The 19,653-nt window shown below is 39.7% G+C and overlaps 1 protein-coding gene across 2 annotated transcripts in view; it reads right to left on the bottom strand.

Annotated features, from left to right (window-relative positions):
• THBS2 (thrombospondin 2) overlaps positions 1–19,319 on the bottom strand; it is a 32,449-nt gene extending 13,130 nt beyond the window's left edge. Inside the window, exons 1-14 of one of the 2 annotated variants that reach the window (XM_012572494.5) lie at positions 19,244–19,319; positions 17,906–17,980; positions 16,499–17,055; positions 14,928–15,012; positions 10,371–10,564; positions 9,466–9,606; positions 9,135–9,231; positions 8,226–8,396; positions 7,227–7,403; positions 6,340–6,513; positions 5,771–5,898; positions 5,507–5,659; positions 4,229–4,447; positions 1,081–1,188 (exon numbers count right to left, since the gene is read on the bottom strand). In XM_012572494.5, coding sequence (XP_012427948.1) covers positions 1,081–1,188; positions 4,229–4,447; positions 5,507–5,659; positions 5,771–5,898; positions 6,340–6,513; positions 7,227–7,403; positions 8,226–8,396; positions 9,135–9,231; positions 9,466–9,606; positions 10,371–10,564; positions 14,928–15,012; positions 16,499–17,055; positions 17,906–17,975 — 2,274 coding nt within the window. In that variant the 5' untranslated portion in view covers positions 17,976–17,980; positions 19,244–19,319. The other variant, XM_030268343.4, reaches the window with a different exon arrangement.
• Between the last annotated feature and the right edge of the window lie 334 nt (positions 19,320–19,653).

Raw genomic sequence — 19,653 nt, 5'->3', positions numbered from 1 at the left:
ATGCACAAGAAAGTACTCAGTGTGAAATGCAAAGAAGATAGAAGAAAACCAAAACAGGGGGAGTGAGGGCTGCATCAGTGGCATAGAATCTGAAGGGAGGTCATAAGGAAAAATATCTTTAAACTTCTTTTTCCTCTGCTAAATAGAAAAAAACACACATTTTAGAGGAAATAATTTTTAGCACAATACTTTAAATTCCCCAGAAATACATTTCATACAATTAGAGGCAACATCTAGAGGCAAGTAAAAATCTTATGCTGTTCATAAAACAATTTCTAGCTACAATTTTAAAAATACACCTACTAAATGGTATTTCTTTATCAAATTATTATTTGGGGTTTTGTTTTTTTTTTTAAGTTTTCCAAATAGAGACCAGATGAACACAGCTCTTACCCAACTTTAACCATCTGAAGCTCTAGAGCATCTAGGTTGCCTCTGAAGGGAACAAAGAGGAACAGTAAAATTCTAATACCAGTTCACTTATCCTAAATACACTCTAAAAAGCCAGGGTAAGGCAAACTCTCAAAATGCCTCTTCCTGTTGATTGTACAAGGCAACGGTTTTAGACTAAGTGGCTATCTTTTAGGCTCTGCAGGTAAATAAATTTGTCTTCTGGGCAGATCTGAAGGAAAGTATAAACGAGGCTAGGTTTTTCCTCCCATCATTTTCCTTTGATACTGGCTGCGTTTATAGTTGTTTTGGAAACAAATTACAATGAATAAAAATAACATCATATATATAATATTTACCAGCTTTTCAAACACAGTAGACTTGCCATTCTTCCATTACAATATAAAAAATCCAATACCACTTTCCATTAAACTGTTCTCATGTACATAACTGAACGCAAAACCGATACAGAGAACATAATTCCAGGGACTCCCCAGTCTGCTTTGCTCTGCACAGTACTACTCTCCTTTGACTGAATACAGCTTTACTCTGCACTATACATCATTCAGGGAAGGAATTGCAGAATTACTCAATTGAAGATCTGAATAATAAAGTTCACATCTATTGTAATGGTTTTCCTTAAAATCAGATGATTAGGTCAAACATACTGCAGAGAGATACACATCTTACTTTGTCATCTTCAACACCATCATTGTCATCATCCTCATCACAGGCATCTCCTTTGCCATCTTTGTCAAAGTCTTCTTGGCCAGAGTTAGGCAGAAGGGGGCAGTTATCCTGGCCAAAAGAAGTAATCAATACATTATGTTTACATTATGTCAGGATAACTTGCTTGGGCAGAAGAGTAGATATGGTACACCAGAGACTATAAAACAAGAGCAATCAGCAAAGTACTTTTCAAAGTGCCTGTTTTTTTGTTGGCAAAGGTAGCATTCATTTGCTGCTTTCATATTGTAAAGTAAGTGAAATGCAGCTGCAAATCACTCTATTTCCCAGTTGCTATTAGTGTGACATTTCTAGTAAATTTTAGAGGGAACTAGCAAAGAACAAATGCACCACACGCACAGACATGCACTCTTACAATAACTTTTTGTAGACAATTCATGAGATATATTTGAAGATCACATAAAAAATCACCAGGTTTTGTTGCCAGAAAAATAAAAAAACCAAGCCAAGAGAAGAGCTTCAGAAACAGCTGTTCATATGGAAATTTACTACACAGCAATGGAAAGTACTACACATCAATGAAGGGGAACATTCTAAGAAAGGATTTTGAAAAAAGTGTCTTATACTGTTCTGCAAAACAGTACCTTTGCACTCATGTGGCTTTAAAAATAAGAATCAATCAGATCTGTGTTTTGCATCACAACTTTGTAAAGAATTATTTTATATAAACACATCTTAAGTTACACTGAAAAATAAGTAAAATAGCTTGCCAACCTTTTAATATCCCCCTTTTTAAAATACTAAAATCAGCTAAAATTTATTGCAACTCTACCACTTGCTATGAATAAATACATCTATGAAAACATACTCTGTTATTCTCATTTTTATTCACATTCCAGATCTACTTCACACAAAACTGAATCTGACAAAACAGAGTGCACAAATATCTCTTTTGTAACACATACTCTAAATAATGAGAATGTTTTCAATCTCAGTGGTTCTAACAGTACAGATAATTTAAGAAAAAGAGTACTGGAAATATTGTGATAAATATCAAATCCCCAACATTTTTATCAAATACCTGTGAAGAGTCTTGACTGTCCACCTCAACACTGGTTACCAGTAATACAAAAAAAATTTTGAAATCATGAAAGAAGATAGCTACAAGAGTAATTTAATTTTAAATCATTATCAGCTCAAGGAAAGAAGTTTTTTAAAATCTCAGCTAGGAGATTTTATAAAGAATACAAGGGTCTGCAAATTTGTGGTATTTTTAAGCCTTTTTTGTTTTTTTGGCAGGTGGAGCGTACTTAAATGAAGTACCTGTGTCTATTAGATCAACACATATTACACAAAATATTAAACAATCTTTGGAAACAGTTTTTTCTGAATGCATTCAGCATATTGTATTTAACCAAAAGGAATGCTTTGTGTTACATTAAGAGTGAACACGTGCAAATTCTGATGACAGGAACTGAAAGAAATATATATGAAGTGCAACAGCTAAGTTGGCTGAATCTACAATGAACAGACATCAATTACAGTGAGGAAGACCAACATTTGAGGCCCAAATTTCCATTCATATCTGAAATTCCCATTCATATCTGGGCTGATAGAGCCCAGATGCACACGAGTGACTTATTCTCTCAAAAAGCCTGATTTCAAACTTTCCTAGTCTCTTGGTCTGTATTTGTTTTAACCACTATAGTAGTCTAGAGCTCAGTCATTTTTGTATTTCTTTCTTCTTTTTTTTTAAGCAGAAATTTTTTGCTAGAACTTCAAGAAGATTTATTGGCAGATCACTTTAACATGGAGCAGCAAAAATGTTTCAGATCTGGGAAAAGAAACCCTCAAAGACCTCAGAAGATAAAATCTTGCCCTTAGAGCCATTACTGACTAGCAAAATACTTGAGTGTCTTCCTGGTGAACATACACAGGTAATCCAGTTCTGTCAGTGGTCCCACAGGTAGATGCTTAAAACTGAACACCTGCACATGCCTTCTGCTCTGACAAAACTCCTCCATCCCATTTGCTGCTGCAATCAGTGTATGCCCCTCTGTATTGTGCCTATAATTCAGCCATCAGCAAGGCCACCACTCAGAACTAGGATCCAGGAGACTGCCTGTCAGGGGGTGCCTTTGCTCCTTTAGCTATTTGGGCCATTGTTAAACTGGTGGAACAACTTTCAGCCTGGTTTTGTACAGCATCAGGGTAAGGCCTACAAGGAAGCTCACCATTTTTGAGCAATTCCAACTGGAAGGAAGCTCAGGCCATGAAATCAAGAAAGACTTACCGTGCCCTTCAGATGAGCACAGAACCAGGTCTCAGGGAATATACCACATGGACACACCATATTAAACTGACATGCCACCATGTTTAGGAACCCTGATGCTAATTTTTCTCATTGGTGTAATAACATTTCATTGTTCACTACAACAGCACAGCTGCACTGCAAGATTGGATAGGTCCCATTTGCCATGTGTAGAGCGAATGGTGGCAGGCAGGTCAGGTGACTCCCCTTGAGAGGGTGACAGCTAGGATTTCACATCTCTGAAGGGTGAGAGGCTGAATCTCTCATCCTGTTCCTGTGAGCCTTTACAATAAGGAGAATGCTAATTAGTCATATTCATTAGGCTCCTACTGTTAAAAATTATCTCATGCTCTGAATCCAGTTGTCACAGCATGTGGTCTGCTTAACTCTTTAAAAACAAGACAGCATTTTGAACTCTAGCCCTTACATGGTTGTCAGTGTCTTTTTACAAGCCCTGCAGGTAGGATTTCACATTCTCCTGGGCCCTGGGATCCCTACTTGGTTCTCACCAGCTCTGTGCTTCACACCCATGCTTTAGGCAACTCCTGCTCAGTGTCCTAACTCCATTTACAAGCATCCCAATTGTCCATGTGTTCTGAGTAGGAAGAAATCCAAGGCAGAGGACTCTGTATTTAATTTTGAGAATCCCTTACTGTATCTTACCAGATTAAGTGAATACACATTTCATGGCATCTCCTAGAAAACGAGCATGCTGTAATAGTCAAAGCTTACTGAAAAAAAACCCACCAGCTTCATTAATTAAAAGGGTTAATCACAACTATTTATGAAAAAGTGAAAATGTTGTTAACACATAGCATTTTATCAACCTTTTTCACCTACCTTCACACAGTGGTACGTTGCATTAGCAGCACAGACCAAGTTATTATTAGGCCAGCCATCCAAATCTGAATCCTCACCACAGATGCGTCCATCACCAGCATAACCTGTTCTACATTCACATTTGTACATTGGATCACTGAAATGGCCCAGATAGATGCACTCTGCAGACTTGTGGCAGCTGTGTGTCTTGTCCTTGCACGGATTCTCAGGTTCACAGACCTATAAATGATGGAGCATATTCACTGAAACCTGATAATCACAGCCAGCTGTGTGTGCCTCAGCTTCCTCAAAATCAGACCAGTTATTTAGAGGTCTGAAGACAGGAACTTTGTTTTGAGATTGTGGTTAATAAATTATACTGCTCTCTCAGTTCACAACTCCAACAAATATGTACAATGAAAATAATTGAAACAAACCACAGGAAAAATTGGACATTATTTAAAGAGCAATTAAAGCGGTTAACAATTTCAAACTGCATCTAGCATTCTTCCAGATGTCATTAAAACCCAGAAATTAACTGCAACAGAAAGGAGATTGTACTCACCTCTTTTCTTTAGTGCTTTGCCTGACAGTATAAAAGGACGATCTTATCTTCTTAAATCAAAGAGACCCTAAGGAATTCTTGTGTTCACCTCACATAGGGTTTTGTTATCTCTTCCTTATCACTCTATTTGTCATTGACAGTATTTTAGAATCTTACACAGATGGTTGACAAGTAGAGTTCACAAGCTGAGCTAATCACCAGATTGATTCAACAGCAACAAAGAGAAGAAGGCCAACCATGACTTCCACTCTAACATTTTTGTCTTTTCTAGGAAAGACTGTAGTCTTCAACCTCACTTCTACTTCCTGCTGTCCTTCACCACTGATAAGCTTTGGCCCAGCGGAATTTAGGGAGTGAGAACTTCAGACATGTGTCTGGTACCACTGATATTAACAGCATCATATTTATGAAAAAAAAAAAATCCTAATTCTTCAGTTTCCACTCTCCAGAGCAGGTATGTTAACCTCAGGGAAAGGAATGCAAAGCAGGGAAATGTTTGCTCCTGGGATTTTAGGCTCATTTGGTACAACTGTGAAGATGCCTAAACAAAAATCAAACCCTTAAAAAACCCAATCCCAAATTCAGTGTTTTGTTACTGAAACCAAAAATACACCGAAACAACAATCATTTCAAGCTATTTTTGTTTGGTACCAAAGTTTATCTTATGCCATCATTCAAAGATATTTCAGATGAGAATTACTCAAAGCCATCAAATTCCCTTTGATATCACTTACTTGCTTCTCTGTCTTGGCAACTTCAAGCCCTACTCCATAGGGCTGACTTCCTTTATAGCGTGGAGGACACGGCAAGCAGTGGAAACCCGGATTTGTGTTCACACAGCGATGGACCTGATTCACTTTAAAGCAAACATCTGACACAGCTATACACTGCAGGTTAAGAAAGAAAAAAAAAGAGCAATCAATTAGATGGCTGTGTAATTCCCAAATAATGAATTTTTCATGGTGATTTCCTGATGTTAATGGAAACAAAGCCAATACCTCATCAAGATCCTCGCAGAAGGTACCATTGCCAAGGTATCCTGCTGGGCATGCCCCACATGACCAAGACCCATCTGGGTAGCTGTTGCATTCTGCTCCAGGAAAGCAAGGATTTGACAAACACCCATCTGGCAAAGACACACAAAACTGAAAATTAAGTAAGGAGCACAAAAGGCATGTAAAACTTCATTTAAGAAACAGGTACTCCCAGATCAGTAGCTTAAATCACACTTGATGCAATGGACTCTTATGAAACCCCTGAAATTAGGGTAATTAAGTGCATTTAAGACTAATCACTATTGATTTAATATGAAAAAATTAGATTGCTACACCCAGTTGAATACATTACAGCATATTCAATCCCTATTTAAGAAAGGCATCCTTCTTCAAGAAAGCTGGTATTGCAGATATATTAAAAAATCCCACTAAATAGCACTCAAAATAGTTAAATGTCCTCTACTGAAACAAAGGTATAATTAGCAGATTCCTGTAGTGTGACTTCATAATTACCCAATAAAGAGATAACAGCAATAATAGTTACTCAGACTGAGTACAGAATGAACACCAACCAATCGGGCAGTCCTTCTTATTGCACATATCATGTTGCTTGGTATCTCCCACACAGGGCTTTCCTCCATACTGTGGCTCTGGACTGTTACAGAGCCGAGACCTCTCACGAATTCCTCCTCCACAGGTGACAGTGCAGGCAGACCATGGAGACCAAGGACCCCACTGGCCATTCACTAAAATATGTAAAAGAGCAGAGAATCACAGGCAATAAAGTGGAGACATCTGGTGCCAATGACAACAACCCTTCATCAGATCCCTGACTAGAGACAGTTCCTCACTATGTATGCAGAAAGATGATGGCAGATGTTTGCACTGAGATAGCAATATTTCAGAAATAAACCAATGAAAAATACCCAACTGTTTCCTAGGCATTTTTTGGCCAATAATTCAAAAGAGCAAGCCATGCCCATTAGATATGCAAAGAGAAAAAAAGGAGGAAAAATTATATTAAAGGAAAAGGAAAGTGTATGGAATGAAAAGTCTAAAAAAGGTTTATAAGTGTAGACAAATAAGAAAGAATTATAATAGCAATTGTGTTGAATGTGTAAAAAATGTGTGCACAAATATCAAAGAAATCTGACTATTGGGGGATTGTATATCTATTCCTAACAAGTACAGAGTGTTTATTTTTGATATGCAGAGACACATCACTAAAATGGAAATTTCTCAAACTCTTAATATTTAAAGCCGAATTATAATTTGCAAGGTTTACAAAACCTCTGACTGCATTGTTGTCTTCATTTTCAAAACACTCTTGTATGTTATTTCACTCGTAAAATAAAATTGTGTCTTCCATCATTGAAATTCACTGCCATTTAGATCTGAATAAAGAGAAGAAATCCAGATGGAATATCGTATTACTTTTGATTCAAGACCACAGACATACCTGGACATGGAACCTTCTCACACTTCTCCGTTTCACGCCCATTTCCCACACAGTTTTTCCCACCCATCTGGGGAATAGGAGAATTGCAGAGGCGGATGCGGGTGATATTTCCCACTCCACAGGTAACTGAACAGGAGGACCAGGGAGACCAGTGACTCCAGCCACCATCTTGACGTACTGCCAGAGAAAAGAGGACATATCAAGCAAACAGTCCACCTGCAGCAGTAACACAAACTCACTTGTGAGGTTAGCCTTCTAATAAGCCTCTCACTGCATCTGATTAATGTCCCATCTCTTTCCCACTATTTCACTTCCAAAGCCCAGCATGCCAGCTCAGGTACTCAAGAACAACTTTCTTAGGGATTTCAGTAACCAACATATGACTAATTATGTCAGATATTTTACTTAAAAATAATTTTTTCCAATGAAACAAACACTTGTTCAAAATGTACATTTGGACATCTAGCAGCCTCAGCTGCTAGATATTGCCTTAGGTATTATATTAGCCTGGCTATCACAGGTACGTCCAATAACATTAACTACTATATTTCTGGAATATCATCCTTGTAAGTGCCTTAAATAATAAAGTATTTTGATATTTATCAGAAATCTTCCATGATTACTGTATTCCTAAACATAGCTAAGTTAATGGAATGGGACAACAATCACTGAATGGCAGATGCAAACGCAGCCTTGAATATTATGTTTACAAACCAAGTGTAATATCCAAACTGAGTTCAAACAAAATACTCTAGTCATAATGTTAAAGAAAGGATCACTCATCTTTTTTTTTAACATAGCTAAGCCCAGAATGTACATACCTATTAAGCTGTCAGGAAAGGGAGAAATATTTGAAAGGGGAAAATTGCCAAAGACTCTAATGACAGCTACTTTAATTGTGCATATAGGATTTCTCAGGTACATACTGTCCTGACTAAACTTTGTTTTGCTTTGAGATGTCAAAAGAAGCTTTTAAAAAGGAAGAAATGCATTACTTACTGCGATGATCGCATTTCTTAAAGCTGCACATCCTTGTTTGGATGTGTGGGCCTGTACAAGCACTCCTGGTGACATCACATGACCTTCCTCGCATCTGTGTCCCAGAGCCACAGGTAACTGAGCACTTTGTCCAGTCTGACCACGGTGACCAGCCCTCCTCACTGTCATCAGCTGCAGAGCAAGAGGTAAGAAAAAGTGCTTAGCTTTGGAAGTTGCTCTATTATCCTACTTAGAAGATATTCTCTTCTCTTTTTCTGCAGAATATGTACTTTAACATTTAGAAATCTCCTTTTCTAATTTTACTTTACCAAGCTGCCACTGATGGTACAGAATTATGGTGTAATATAATGAGGGGTTAGTTGAGATAAGAATCCTGGATCTTCATGAACTTGTGTGCAGTGTGTTTGCACACTGATCTTTGAAGCAAGAAGCACTGATCTTTGAAGGAAGAACATCTTGTCTCTAGAATGAACTGAGCCAAAACCTGAGTCCAAACTGCCTTTGGTTTCAGAATAGAGATCAGTGTGATATGTGGCCCCAGCTTTGAAAGCTGCATAATGGTGAACATGATCAAGAGCACATTGTAAGAATACACCCTGTGCTCTGAATGGGAAAAAAAATGTGAAACATGACTGGGGAGAAACATGCATTTAACATTTTATGCCCAAGATAGCTAAGCAGGTTATCACCTTAATTCTAAGTAACCAATATAATCAATGAAGACAGACGGAATCCTTCTAAGGGTAACTTCAAGCCCCAAGTTATTTTTTATGATCTTTGTATACATACAGTTTTATATTTGACCTTACCTGCCTTGACATCTTACTTGTTTTGAGCTTTCAAAAACACTAGTAGTGATTTTGAATAATACCAAAGACTATCTATATTTCTCCTCAGCTAAATACTCACAATGAGAGCAGACTGGACAGCATTCACCTTCAACAAAAACTGGATCAGCACAGGAAACTGCTGGGCAGGTGATTTGATTGCACACAATTTTGGAATCCTAAAGGCAAAGAAATCAATTTAGTAATTTATGCTCACAGAGAAGTAAATGAAGGTAGGCATCTGGGGAAGTTTCATGTGGAAATGTTTTGATTTGTTCTATCATGGACATAGGGACTTCCTTTTTAGAAATGTCATTAAGTCCAGCCAAGCTCTAAGTAAATATGACCTACCTGATGTGGACAGTTGAACTGGAACTCCATTTCTGCAGAGAAGAATATTTCCAAAACCTTACCTGGCAAATGCACTTGGTGCAGCTATCCACAATCCAGCTTTCATTATCTGCAAAGACACGGCCATCCTGCCAGCAAACAGGTTGGTTCTTCATTGTTTTGTTAGGCCCAATCAGTTCCCACATAATTTGGTTCTCTTCAGACTAAAAGATGAATTTAATGAAAAAAAAACTGTGTATTTCATAAGCAAACTGTTTTAAATAGACAAAACTGAGCTACAACCGGACAAAATTCTTCCATCAAAAATTTTATTTTTATGTTCATAAGGAAGATGATCTTAAGTATTGCAGTCCTGCATAGCAATTCTTCTAGCAATGGTACAAACACAGAGACACAATACTAAGGGAAATCTGCTCTTCATCTTTTTGTTTTCCTCTACTACAGCTTCACTTCAGGTGAGAAGACTTTAGTCCTGACACATATGGCATACAAAGAAAATGCCTTTAGAAATAATTAGCTGATTCAGAATAAGAGGGGCAGACTTCAGTAAAACATCACCATTATACTTCAACTATAAAAATCCCATACATTTACTTGCAGTTTAGGTTCCCCATGTAGACACTTAGAGGTATTCATAAATGATGTAAACATAGTAAAAAGGCTTTAACAGTATGCAAGCAAGGTTGAGATTGCTAGCTTTCAATTTCCAAGCCTTCAGAAGGATTTCCCCTGTGTACGAGTGCATGTGTCGGTGTGCTCTTTTAAACCAAGCCTTGACTAAAGTGTTGTACTCAAGAACTACCAAACTAGTGTCAATGAAAAGAGGACATCTTTACATTATGTAGATATACTAACAGGTGTTCATATGCAATACAAAAATCTCTATAAAATACCCCAGCATAAAATAGGAAGGAAAGAGCACTGCACAGCAGACCTCTGACAGTTCTCCAGACTTGCAGGTACCTACCACTTTTTGGAGGTTGTCAGCCAGGTTGTTCACCACGATGCGCAGGCCAGTGAGCTCTGTGAACATTGATCCCAGCTCTTCACAGGAGCGGTCACAGAACTCTGCCTTCTCTGGTTTCTCACCCACGTACTCAGTTGTGACTGCAGGGCTCAAGTGAAGGATTTCAGTGCTCTCATTGATGGTGTTCACTTCAGCTGGTAGCAAGAGAATGAAAGAGAAGAGCAGCATATACAAAGCTCTTCCACAGATTACAGATTCTGCTGAAATCACAGACTGGCACCCATAGGTAAGGTTTAAACACATCTATTTCGGCACAGCTTCATGCTTATTATACCCATGAATAAAAAAGGGGTTAGATGTCAGCTGGCTCCAATTATAGGCTTTCCCTTTTCAAAATTAAGAGCCAAGCTGTGTCTCATGGCCTCACTTTAAAATTGTTGGCACTGCAACACATTCATTTATGAAGAAGGCTAACAAAACGACACAGTATCAAAAAAGCAAACCTATTTTATCCACTCAGACATAAAAGGTTTCAGATTTTTTCATCACCTATCACATTTCCTCAAGGCAGAGAAAAAGGCAGGGGAAAGTTTCCTTGCAGAAAGTAACTGTCCTTGTTCTTCCATAAATTCCATGGTTGGGTCAAATTTGGACCATTATTCAATGTATATCAGATTGGGCTGCTCTGTATTGCACTGCCAGTGTTAAGCTCAGAAGAGCTGATACTAAAACAGTTTCATTCTGAAATGAAATGGAGGTCAATTGAAGATCAGACAGATTATTTAATTTGTCATTCCAAAAACACCTCCAAAAGGCAAATTGTAATTAAAACAGAACTTTGTATGCATTAGACAGAGAGAACTGGACATGTTTTATTATAATTTTAAAAGACATCCCTGTCTACAGTAAATTCCTGAAAAATAAGAGAATGCATTATTTTAATTAATAAAAAAACACATAGATAACTAAATAAAACAGTCTGTGTTCTGTTAAGCATTTGAATCTCCATCAGGTAAATGTCTTATGGATTCCATGGACAATTTCTCTAATGACTCCCTGAGAAACTCAAAGTTGGTAACAGCTATACAGCAATCCACACCTCCCTCTCTTAATAAAGACTTATTTAACAGATTTAGTGACGTTGGAATAGCTCAAGGTTACCAAAGAGAGAAGACAAGCAAAGGATATAGCAATATAAAAAGAAGAAATCAGCACAGGAACATGTGCGATAAAACATTTGTGTCAAAACCCCAATATCACTCAATGTTGACAAATCACCAAAGGTGGAAAATCTTCAGAAAATTTAAGGGCTTGATTTGATTCTTTACCATACTGAAGTGTTACATATAAATAAAAACGGAAATGAAAACAGGAGCAAAGTATTCTTTATTCATTTGGAAGGCTAAAAATAGAAGAACAAAGAACCAACCCACAATATGACATTAAGTGACTACTTCTTAACCAAACTTAAAATTATTGACTTGATGTGCTTTTAAATTAGCTATGAAACATCTGCCACTAGCCAAGGTCTACAAAAAATTGTTCTCAGTTTTCCAAAGTTGAAGCAATTGTCCAGCTTCATTTACAGTATGGGAGAAAACCACATAGCAGATCAGAACTCTGTGTCATAACAATTTATTTCAGCTGCTTTTTGATTCCCTGGAAAGAATGCAATTTTCCTACCACATTGGAACACTAGATTTCTCATATCCCCCCACAGCACTTCTCAGATCATTAACTTCATATTTTTCAAGCCAACATGGAGTGTGCCTTGACCGGAACATTCTGAGGACATTAATAAAGTTGCAATCTCAGCAGGAAACGTAAACCAAAACTATGTTAGAAGAACTAAATCCTCACTTCCTACTGGTACTTGGCAGTGACTGAAAGAAGATGCCTGGGGATCACTGGGAAATCAGTTCTCTGCTGCTGGCTTCCTGCTAATTTCCTAAGGACCAGATGATTAAAATGAGAAACCAGAAGAGCAAAATGTGCATCCTCTCACATATGCAAATATCATTCTGTTGATATAACTCAAGAAGGGATTTTATTGATGTTCATATTTAGGTGTGTTTTTTTCATCTTTCCTATCCAGTGCAGTATATAAATCCTGCCTAAAGGATTAGCAGCCATCAAACTACAGACATACTTTCCTACTCTCAACCAAACAGCAATCCCCAGCCACCATTTCACCATATATCACATTCCAACATTAGGCTTAAAAATACATTGGAAAAACATAGTTCTGTCTCCTTTTGTGTCCTTAAGGCTGAAGGAACTTCATTGGTAACATCAGCCTTGCTGTCATGAGACATTAACACAAATATGTCATTTCAGTGCCTGTATTTCAGCTCAACGAGTCTGCCATCAAAATGGGAAAATATCTTCTGGACCATAGCATCATTCATAGCTTTTCAACTGTGGTAATTGTCATTAGCAGCATCATCCAAGTTTCAATACTGGGCCCAGTATTGTTTAAACCATCCATCAGTGACTTGGATGCACGGGAAGATGCTTCCTCAGCAAGTTCACAGATGACACAAAGCTGGGAGGAATGACCAATACCCCAGAGGGCTGTGCAGACTTTCAGAAGGACCTCAACAGGCTGGAGAAATGGGCAGAGAAGAACCATTCCACCCCTCTCCTCATCCTCAGCCATATCTGGAGTGCTGTGTCCAATGCTAGGCTCCTCAGTATGAGAAAGATATGGAGCTCCTGGACTAGCCTCAACCATGTAACCTCAAAGTTACAAAGTTAATTAAGGGATTGGAACCTCCCTCTTATGAGGAAAGGTGGAGCTGGGCTTGTTCAGCCTCAAGGAGAGACAACTGAAAGGGGACCTCATCAAGGTGTATATAAATATCTAAAGGGGAGGGAGCCAGACTCTGTTCAGTGGTGCCAAGCAATAGGACAAGAGGCAATGGGCAGATACTGATGCACAGGAAGTTCCACCTGGATATGAGGAAGAACTTCTTTACTGTGTGGGAGACCAAGCACTGGAGCAGATTGTCCAGAGAGGTTGTAGAGTCTCCCTCACCTGAGATTTTCAAGAGTCATCTGGACACAACCCTGTGCCATATGCTCTTGGATGACCCTCCTTGAGCAGGGAGGTTACACTGATGACGCCCTGTGATCCTTTTCAACCTGACCCATCCCATGAGCATGTAATAAATCTGGATAGGCAACATCAGACTGACATGCACATAAAAATCTCTCAAGTAATTTTGATGGCCTCACTGTGCTATTAGTTCTTTTCTGTTATTGCACAAGAAATTTTCATCTTGTAGTGTTCTCTTGGTGTTGCAAAGTAAAAGCAGAAATACTGTGAATTGAATTATTTGCTAAATAATTCCCAGTAAGGATAAAACAAAAACCCCAAATCTGTATAATTTATAGAACTGAAAATCTGGCAATATTTGGCAATTGACAGATGTGATAAAAATTCATTAAGAAAATATTATCTGTTGGTTATCAGCACTTACAGCTGTACAAGAATTCTTCCTAAGGTATGTATTAGCATGAAGAATTCAATTATTCCTTCAGGCTGCCATTGGTTTCCTCTTCATAGTAGAGGTACAGTAACATTCCATTTCTACTTGGTGATATTTCAAAATATTTGAAGAAGTCAAGATATGCTATTGTTTAATTTCTGCGTTTTGCATAAACAAGGAAAAAATTAAGTTCAATCTGCTTAACTGATTTTCTATATACCACATAATTTAGCAAAGTAACAGAAATAATGGCATTTCAGGTGACAGGAGTTTCAAACAAAACTCTGAAGTCCTGTCTTGTGCACCCATAACATTGTTCTGACAGATTGAGCTGGCTCTGACTCTTGACTGAGCTCTTTGTCATCTACAAGCGCTGGGAGGTAAAACAGTCAGCACCTCCTATAAGCTTGAGTATAAAACCTTAGCACATATTTGACAAATAATCCTAATTCTTTAATGGGGAATCCACTACACACAGAGTGCTCCCCTCCTGGCAGGGTAAGCACTAACTGGACTAACAAGAACACGTCAGCCCATAACATACATGCCTTCCATGTATCTTCCTTTGAATTCTTATTTTCCTCAGGCTGTTTTGATTAACAATACTTTGGAAGTCAAACCCAAAGCCTCTTTCAGTCAAAGATATTGCCAAGGAATTCAGTGTCACTAAGAATTGTAGACGAGTTTGTGGACCCATTGACAAAAGAATTCAGAAGCAACACTACTTGCCTTGTGTGCAAAGAATTGCAGGAAACTCATGTAAGAAAATATATATTTTTCTATCTATGCTTTTTCCCTTTAATTTCTACTAATTTATTGCACATTTTTTCCCAACTTAAAAACAGGTTAAGAGTTATAAACCTAAATAACTGAACTAAAATAATAGGCTAGAGAATAGAAATGACATCATATAAACATAAAAGTTCCCACTACCACCAAAAAGCAACTTATGCTCCTTTTTATTTCAATGGGATCTGTTGCCTGGTTTTAGGATAATATTTCACAACTGGCATTTCTAATTTTCAGATTCAACTGAACAGTATTAACAAGATAACAAAAGCCTTACTTGACTGGCTTCTCTGGCATCCTTTCTTACGCAGAACATCCTCTATTGAAGTATCAAAGATTAACTGAATATTTTGCAAAAGACCCTGTAATAATAATTTTAAAAAGCAATTAAAAGCAGTAAGATCTAATTTTGAGTAACTAATAACTGATCTGTCTCAATTCCATGCTACTGACTGGATTCAGACATAAGCAAATACATAAACAATCTACAAGGCATTAAACCTGACACAGAAAAAATAAAAAGTGGTTATAGCTTTGTTATATACAATTTTAGTATTATAAGCTGCAAAGCTAGGTATGTTCTGAAATATGTAATAATAAAAGATATTAATCTGCTGCAAGCTCAAATCTCCATTTTCACCGTGAATTTTAGATTTGTCATAGAGTCAAAGGCAACTTTTCTGCACCATCACACTTCCATCTTTGGCCAGTCATTCCCATGCACCATAGTTCACAGCCTCCTCAATTGGGCTGACCATACTCTTGAGACAGCACTCTATAACCAGACTGGTATCTATTTCCCTTGGGGAAAAAAAAAAACTCAAAGAAAAAAAATCAATTAAAAATCAGATTGTTCCAGTGAGCCACTTAACAGTACAGCTTCAGAACCAGTTGTATGAGCACTACTGATGGAGTAACATAATCATAATCATGGAGGCAGGAATGAAGAGGCTGTGGGCAAGAACTTCTGAAGTCCCTGCCAAAACTGGTCATCCCATGGAGCCAAACTCCAGCATGTCAGGCTCTGGCTGAAAACTAGATGGCACAACATGATGAGAAAGAAAGGGCTTTTTGAAATTTTTGGAGCGATGAGTTCAAGTTTGTCTTCAGCTGTGACTGAAAAGAAGCCAGCCTTAAAGCAGTTGGGCCAGATCATTTCACTAGATTATGAGGTGGAAGGTCGCTTTCATTTGATAGGAAAACCAAAAAGCTTATAATTGCTTAATCTCAAATGTTTTTAACAAAAAGAAAAATAATCTCATTTACAGGACTGATCAAAACTTTTTGTTGCATTTCTTTTCTCAAATTTTTTCCTTTTAAAATTTAAACTGAAAAGAAACATTCAAAATGGCAAAACAGGATGTTCTGTTACAGAATGGACCAACACCACATGCTTCAGCTCCATTAAGAATTCTTTTTCTTCTTTTTTCAAATAGAAAAATATAAATATTGACATGTTTTCATGATTTTAATAGATTAATTCAATGTAAAAACAGTACTTTAGAAAATTTGCCAAAAATTCTACAAATCACCACAACAACCCAACATCTCTAGAAGTCTTACATCTGGAAGAAAAAAGGGATGGTTGCACAGGAAAGCCAAAAATTGGTTTTGCACGCTTTTTCTGGATTTTGCTTTGTCCTTGCTTTCAGGAGCCCCAAAATCACACAACACAGATCCAGCAATTAATAAAAGCACACTCTGAAGAAAGTCTGCTTGGGAACACCTGTGACCCCATCAAATCCCAGAGGCACTGGGACAATGAAACTGTGCCCACTGCACCTTCCCAAACTACTTGCAGCTACCTTCTTACCACACCAGAGATCCAAGCTTCTGCAGGTCACCTACCCTGAAATGATTCTCCCGAGTAGACCCTTTTGCCACGTACAGCCTGCTGCTCTCTGCCTTCAGCTGCTCATAGAAAGGCTCTTCCAGGATGAAGCTGTCAATAAGGTCACAGCCAACATAGAGGTTGTAGTTCTCCCCTGTTATCTGCACGGTGAGGTTCTTCCACTGGGAGTCAGCAAGGTCCACATCTTCCAGGGAAATCACGTTCTGGAAGCCATCCACCCAATAGATAAGGTCCAGGGTGTTGGCCCGGCCATTGGAAATGATCTCAAACTGCCTCTCACTGATGCCGGGACCCTCTAAAGCAAGGATTGTGCCTCTAGATTGCCTGTCTTGCCTCAGGGTGGCTGAGAGGATAAAGCCCTCATTCTGCCGGATTAGTTTTAGGATCTTTTTTAGCTTCTCCGGTTTACATGGAGGTATATGGTCAAACCGAATGAAACGATATGCTGGCATAGTGGGGTCTGGGCCCCGGAACACCTTTGCTCCAACTGTCTTTCGGTTTATGTTACTGACTTGAAGTAAATCAAAGGTAGTCTCTTCTTCTTTGTCACCATCTGAAAAAGTTAACAGCATGTGACAATGTGTCTACAAAAAGTCTCACAAGAAACAGCACTGTACAGTGCACTTAGTAACTGCAATTGTGTGACACACATTAGGGACCAGCAGAGTAAACTCTGTACTTTCAGGCCTCCACAAATGGAACTGTTCTTACAAGAAGGAGAGTGAATCGTATTTTCTACCTGACATTTTAATATACATAACAATTCTCTCCTTCTCTGCATACAAATACTTTTCATTATACATTTATACGTACGGCTTCATATTTTACAGCACTATATAGTACATACTTTTGCATATATGTGTATTCTGCAGGCAACGTATACGCCAACACATGTATGCATGAAGCAATTTATTCATTAAATATTTTTTTTATATATGAATGGATAAGGAATTTGAGGCAATTTCTATATTTTGAATACCAGATAATGGAAAATCAAATTATGAGAAGCCATGTGCTTACACAATGACCAAATAAAAAGATATTTGCTTTTTAAAGACTGTAACCAAGAAATCTGATGTAAATGAGGGTCAGGCACTGTGCCAATTTGTATTCTAGTTATATTGGTCCATAGATGTCTATTTCTCTACCGCTATCTTTTTAAAAAGTTAATCTCACACAGTGATTCTGTTTATGTTACTTTCACCATACATTTCCACCACACAGAAAAGTATAACATGAGAAATCATAATTTAGCACTGGCAAGGTATATCTACCAAAAATACCCCAGGCACTTCTGAAACAATCCTTTATAATTTGCCCACTGTAGTTCAGGTAAGCCAACACTTTACAACTTTTAACTTTGGCAGTTAGTCTATATTCAGTTAAGAAGTGTCTAAACTTACCCTGAGCATTTGAGGAAACCCACAGGGTTATCAAGACAGTAAGCCACAACAACCCTCTCCTCTTCAGCATAACTCCTATGAATAAACCAAAAAGTAGTAAGTTTTAGGGAAATCATATTTCTACAATAACTATAACTATAAAGAGTGCAATTTTCCTCATGAAATGCCAAAACCAGCAACTACATATATAAAATCAGAATTTTTATTTTGACTAATCCTTGTAACGCTTATTCTGGTTCTATTCTTGATGGCAGAAGTAAAATGTGACATCAGGTGAAGGGAAGAGGAATTATGAAAATGTAAATATCCTTAATAAAAAGGAAATGCATACAGAAAATATACATTACTATTTTCTTAATGAAATTTCAGTAGCTGGCCATATGACACTACAGCTTATTGCTAGCATATCTTTACTTTGGAGCAAAATATTCAGACAAAAATCCTTGTAGGATAATGGGATCTAAACTGGATGATGATTCTGAGTAATAGGGGCACTTTTCAGTACCACGGTAAGAACACTCTCTTCCATATATATATATATAAATATACACAATCCTCTGTACCAAACCAAAGCTGGATAAAGTGACTCTTAACGTGATGCCGGGTTTGCCCTGTAGCACTGTGCAGTTATAAACCACATAATTGCATCTCCATATGTGTCTCAGCTCACAATGAATGGAGCAGAAGCATTCCCCGGAATGCGCAGCAATCCAGTTCTCTGGATACAGCCAAATAACTTCAGCACTGCCAACTCCACACATTTTGCAAGGATTCAGGGATGCCGCCAGCGCTTCCTGTCTACGTTTTCTATATTTTACACGGAATTCCTATTACCTGGCAGCTCCAGGGTACCACCGCGACGGCCAACTACCGGCAGCCCGTCAGGATGCCTCTCTCACCTCTCGAACCCAGCGGCTCCCGGCGGGACAGACCCTGCCGGGTGCCCCAGACCCTCCTGCCCCGCGGCTGCTCCCCTCACCCCGCAGCCCGAGATCCCGCGGGGTGGACAGCGGGGCGACTGCCCAGGGCGAGCTCCGAGCGGGCTGACAGCCTCCTCCGCCCGCAGAGCGGGCTTGGGGGGGCACGGCACCGCCCGCCTGGCGCCTCACCTGGCATCGGGGAGCCGACGGCGCGCTGGGGCTCTGCGGGTCGGGAGGGGAGCGTGGCGAGCCGCGCTGCTGCCGACGCCGTCGCAAGTCCCTCCACAGCCCCGCGCCCCGCGCCTTTATGGGCTGCGGGCCGGGCCCCGCTGTCAATCAGCGGCGCCGGGGCGCGCCCCCGGCTCGCCCCTCCGCGGCGGTGACACAAACCCCGCCGCCCCCTCCCCACATCGCCTACCTGCGGGGCCATCGCCGCCCGGGCCCGCCCCCGGCGGGCGGTGCAGGGGCGGAGCGGGGGCCGGGCAGGCCGGCAGCGGCCGCCCCGGGGAGGGAGCGGCGCGGAGGGGCGGGCGGGGGCGCTGCCGGCGGTGTGGCGGGGCCGAGCGCGGCGGAGCCCCCGGGAGGCGGCGCCAGGCCCCGCGGCGGGGCGGCAGCGCGGTTCGAACTCGCCGGTTCCCGCGGGCGGGATGTGCGTCCTCGGTCCCTCCGGCCGGCCCGGCTCTCCCGGCGGCACTTGCCGCTTGAATGCTCGGTGCTCCTGCCGCCACCGCGGCAAAATCCGGCCTTCTCGAGGGCTCAGTTTTATCCTTTTTATTTTTTAAATTGTACAAGAGCCCAAAGCCGAGACTTGCCTCGTCCCCCGGTCAG

The sequence above is a fragment of the Taeniopygia guttata genome, chromosome 3 (assembly GCF_048771995.1).
Source record: "Taeniopygia guttata chromosome 3, bTaeGut7.mat, whole genome shotgun sequence".
In the NCBI taxonomy this organism is placed as follows: domain Eukaryota; kingdom Metazoa; phylum Chordata; class Aves; order Passeriformes; family Estrildidae; genus Taeniopygia; species Taeniopygia guttata.
Note: the sequence above shows the minus strand (reverse complement) of the source record. Positions and strands in the feature narration are given on the sequence as shown.